Source organism: Emys orbicularis, chromosome 1 (genome assembly GCF_028017835.1).
Source record: "Emys orbicularis isolate rEmyOrb1 chromosome 1, rEmyOrb1.hap1, whole genome shotgun sequence".
In the NCBI taxonomy this organism is placed as follows: domain Eukaryota; kingdom Metazoa; phylum Chordata; order Testudines; family Emydidae; genus Emys; species Emys orbicularis.
In genome coordinates this window covers 364,548,055-364,552,823 of record NC_088683.1, presented here as the reverse complement: position 1 = coordinate 364,552,823, position 4,769 = coordinate 364,548,055, and the positions used below count along the sequence as shown (strand labels likewise).

General features: G+C 46.8%; 1 protein-coding gene across 1 annotated transcript; it reads right to left on the bottom strand.

Moving 5' to 3' along the window:
• Positions 1-456: 456 nt before the first annotated feature.
• LOC135888866 (olfactory receptor 52K1-like) lies at positions 457-1,419 on the bottom strand. The gene has a single exon (XM_065416664.1). The coding sequence runs from the start codon at positions 1,417-1,419 to the stop codon at positions 457-459; it is 963 nt and encodes a 320-aa protein (XP_065272736.1).
• Positions 1,420-4,769: the final 3,350 nt, after the last annotated feature.

Sequence of the window (4,769 nt, the reverse complement as noted above, 5' to 3'; positions counted from 1 at the left end):
AATTACAACCTATAACATTACTATAACAGCAATGCTCAGTGCATCATGAGCCTTCCGAAGACACCCGACATGACAAACATTGCATTAGTTACCACACAATCATAGTATAAGGATGAACATGGGGGTGCAGGGTGTTCTCCCAAGGTACAGAGCATCACAGTGGTATTGTTAAACAACTTGGAATAGGCTCTCAAATGTTTGGACATCGCAACTGCCTTCGCACTCCTACACACTCCACACACAGGGCCGAGTAAGGACAAGGAGATGGCCAAGATCACCTTCCGGCCAGCAGCGCTAAGCTCGTGTAGGGGTTGGTGTATTGCTCCCTGTGAGTCGGAGGTGGAGTTCCCATCCCAGCGTACACAAAGCCCCCACAAACATGCTGTCTAAGTTACTCAGAAAACCTCTCCTGCATCCTCTGCTTCCTGATCGCTCAGCAGCCCCCTCCTGGTCAGCCTAGAAGCTTTTCCCTCGGAACAGGAGAAGCACCCGGTCACGAATCTGTTTGGTTTTCACACCGTACACGATGGGGTTCATCATGGGAGGAAAAAGGAGGTAGAAATTGGCCAGCAGGATGTGTACGTGTGGGGCGACTTGGTGGCCGAACCTGTGAATTATTGAGGAAAGGACCACTGGTGTGTAGACCACTAAGATGGCCCAAAGATGGGCAACACAGGTGCCAAAAGCCTTGAGCTGCTCTTCCTTGGATGCCAGGCTTAAGACAGCCCTTAGGATCTTGACATACGATAGGGAGATGAACATCAGATCCAGCCCCACAATGAAGAGAGCAACAATGATCCCATAGATGTTATTGAACGTAGTGTTGGCACAGGCCAGATTGACCACGGCCATGTGCTCACAGTAGCAATGGGAGATGATGTGGGACCCGCAGTAGGGCAGCCTCCTGAGGTGGAAGGGCAGAGGGAGCACTAGCAGAACAGCCCGGGCCAAAGCCGCCAGCCCGATCTTTGCTATCACTGAATTGGTCAGGATGGTGGCGTACCTCAGGGGGTTGCAGATGGCCACGTACCTGTCGAAGGCCATGGCCAGCAGCACAGCAGACTGCATGATGGAGAATGAGTGAAGGAAAAACATCTGCACCAGGCAGCCGTTAAAGCTGATCTCCCTGGAATTAAACCAGAAGATGCTCAGTATTTTCGGCACAGTTGTTACGGATAAAACCAGGTCGATGACGGCCAGCATGGTGAGGAAATAGAACATGGGCTTGTGAAGGGAGGGCTCTGTCTTGATAACATACAAGAGGGCGCAGTTTCCTAGAAGGGCCACGGTGAACACTGAGGAGAAGGGGATGGAGATCCAGAGGTGCAGAGATTCCAGCCCCGGGATGCCTGTCAGGAAGAACACTGATGGATCAGAGCCTGTGCTGTTGGAACCTGACAGGTTGTCTTGTTGTGGCATCTTTTGCAAGTCTCACATCAATGTCTTTCCTTTCAATAAAACATAACACATGAAATGAACAGACCCTGTAAATTAAATACATGCTAGGGGCCAGTCTCAGCTCTGGAAGAAGTGGATTGACCTCTTTCTGAGTTCATCAGTCATGTTGCAATAACACTAATCACACAAACCCTTATATTTTTCTGTGCAAAATCATTTAAAGTTCTTAGAATGTCATTACAAGTCACGAGTAATGAACCCCACTTGGTTACAGGTATCTTACCTGGAGTACTTTGGTACTAGTACTTTAATGTGCATTCTCCAGTGAAGTACCTAGGATATCTGGCCGCACAGAACATGCTTTCAGTCTAGAAATACCTGGCATGTTCAGCTGCATGTAGCAAGATGTGCCTGGTACATTCAGCAGCACATTCTGGGTATTCAGCCTGGATGTACGTAGTACATCGGGAACATGCATGAGTAGTGCTATTTTGATCTCAGCTTCAGAGCCCGAGCCTCAACATCTACACAGCTATTCTTAGCGCGGTACCTCGAGAAGCACAAGCCTGCATCTGTCAACCCGAGCTGTGAGACTAACTGCCGCTCGCTGCGTAGACATAGCCAAAGAACCTATGAGTCTGATCCCACTCCCACTGAAGTCAGGGGAAGAACTCCCCACTGACTTCTGGGATAACTGAGCTGTTCTTTTTAGGTGACAAATCTGAGGAACTGTCCCAGGTGTCAACAGAGGAGGCTTTGGAACAAACTGATAAATTAAACAGTAATAAGTCACCAGGACCACATGGGATTCACCCAGGAATTCTAAAGGAACTCAAATATCTAATTGCAGAACTACTAACTCGGGTATGTGACCTATCACTTAAATCAGCCTCTGTACCAGATGACTGACAAATAGCAAATGTGATGCCGATTTTTAAAGAAGGTTCCACAGGTGATCCTGGCAATTACAGCCCAGTGAGCCTAACTTTGGAGCCAGGCAAATAGGTTGAAATGATAATAAAGAACAGAATCATCCCTCACCAATCTAGTAGAATTCGTTGAGGAGGTCAACAGACATCTGGACAAGGGTGATCCAGTGGCTATAGTGTATTTGGACTTTCAGAAAGCCTTTGACAAGGTCCCTCACCAAAGCCTCTTAAGAAAAATCACATGTATTCAAAACAGACTTTGGAGAGAAGAAATGTTATGATATAAAAAGTCCAAATGAACAGAGATGCAGAGACTATTTTCACAAAGGGAAAATTATTACAAGCTGCTACAAGCCATACTGACGTAAGGTTGTAGAAAAAATGATTAATTATTTCATGAACTGAGAAAAAATTGTGATCAAATAATTATGGAGTCATAGATTTTAAGGCAAGAAGGGACCATTCTGATCACCTGCTCTGAACCCTTTTCAATCTGTTAACAACCTTTTTGAAGTGTGGACACCGGACCTAGAAACAGTGCCCAATGATGGTCTCTCCAAGCTTCACACCTCTCTATTTCCACTCCCTATTCCCCTGCTTGTACATTCAAGGAGGTCACTTGTTGTCTCCATCACCACACTGCAGTGGGACCTCATGTACAGCTGGTTACACATCATCACTCCAAGTTCTCTTTGGAGTCAGTGCTTTCTAAAACAGAGCCCCCCATACTGTAAGTGTGATCTACGGCCTTGGTTCCTCGATGTAGGACCTCGCATTTAGTTGTAATCAACTGCACGTTGCTCAAGTGAGCCCAGTTTAGCAAGCGATTGAGATCGTTTTATAGGACTGCCCTGTCCTAATCATTACTTGCCTCTCTGCCAAAACATATGTCCCCCAGACTGAAATCTCCCATGATAACAGAATTACACAATAGAGAAATTACACAATACAATGCAATTGTACCAGGGGAGAGAACTATGGCTCTATGTGTAACCTGAACACCCTTGATTTTTGGAATACTCAGTGCTTTCTTCACATCATTTTTTTGTCTTTTGATGGAATTAAATAGTTCTCTTCTAAATGACCTACCTCACTAATACGGGTGTAAATCCAGAATCATTCCAGGTTTACACAAGTGTAATTGACAGCAGATTTCGCCCCAAGCTTTACATTTACTTTAAAAATCTCCTATTTAGAAAGATCCTTGATTAGCTTTAATATAAACTGCCCCAGCTCACCTGAACCCTGGCTGCGTCTCCTTCCCTCAGCACATGCTGAAGTCACACACAAACTGCAGGACTCTGCACTCAGCCGGGATCAACTGGGTGAGAGTATTTATACCTCCTAATGACCCCCTGCTGACTTTACTCCCCAGGTGGGAGGTGAGAGACTTGGGTCTCTATAGAGGTACGTTTGGTGGGGGCTGAGACTCGACCTGTTCAGGGGGGCCGGGTGTACAGTGCTAAAATAATATGAGATCTGAGCTGTGTTCTATTTCCAGAAATAAAGAGTAAAACGCGGTCGTAAATAATTCGTATTTTATATTAGAGGGAAAAATCAAACAAAAATTTTCCAGAGGAAGCGGGAGAGAGAAGGCTCATAAAATATTTAAACAAGTCACGTAACTGAACCCTTCTAGTATCTCTGTGCATCAGAGCATTTGAAATCTAAGTTTGCTTGCTTCCAGGCTCTCTGCCTAGGATTCATATAAATGCTACTGTCTCTCCTCTCCAGGGCTATACCCCACGTGAGCACTTTTACTTGCTTGCTTTATGAAATGAAGTTTTAAGCTAGTTCAATAAACTCTTTAGGAAACTTCTGACTACAAGCAGTGACTGAATGCCCATCCAACGTGTGTGGCTAAGATGACACCTCTCTCGCTATAAAACGTCTATGATCTCCCCATCTGCTTACACAGATCCTGGAATGTAATTTTACAGCTTCGACTTTGCTTCTAAACGTGTATACTAGTTTTCTTTATATTATGTGTGAAAGACAGCTATAAATGTGAATTCAGATGATTTCTGCCTTACGAAGAGTATTTGAAAGAAGTCGCTAAATCAGTGGTCCCCAAACTTTTGAGGGTGGCGCACTCCCCCTTATCCCTGTCCTCACGCCCCTCCTCCAGAGCTGGGCTGGGAACGGGGCTGTGGCTCAGGGGTGAGGGGGGCAACGCGAACAGGGGTGTATGGGGGCTGAGGCTGGGTCAGCAGCTGGGGGTGGGTTTGGGGCTGGGAGTGTGACCGTGGCCAGGGGACAAGGCTGGGGGTGGGAGCAGAGCTACAGCTGGGCTGTGATGGGGACCAGCAGCTGGCATGTGGACAGCTGCAGCTCCGCTCCTGGCCTCGCCACCAGGCTGGGAATTGAGCCATGGCCAGCGGCCGAGGCTTGGGGCTGGCACAGGGCCAGGAGTAGAGCAGCCACCAAGCCTTGGTGGGGGCT

What these genes read in the sequence shown, in the direction of transcription:
- LOC135888866 (XM_065416664.1), bottom strand. Translation starts at nt 1,419, where the DNA reads ATGCCACAACAAGACAACCTGTCAGGTTCCAACAGCACAGGCTCTGAT.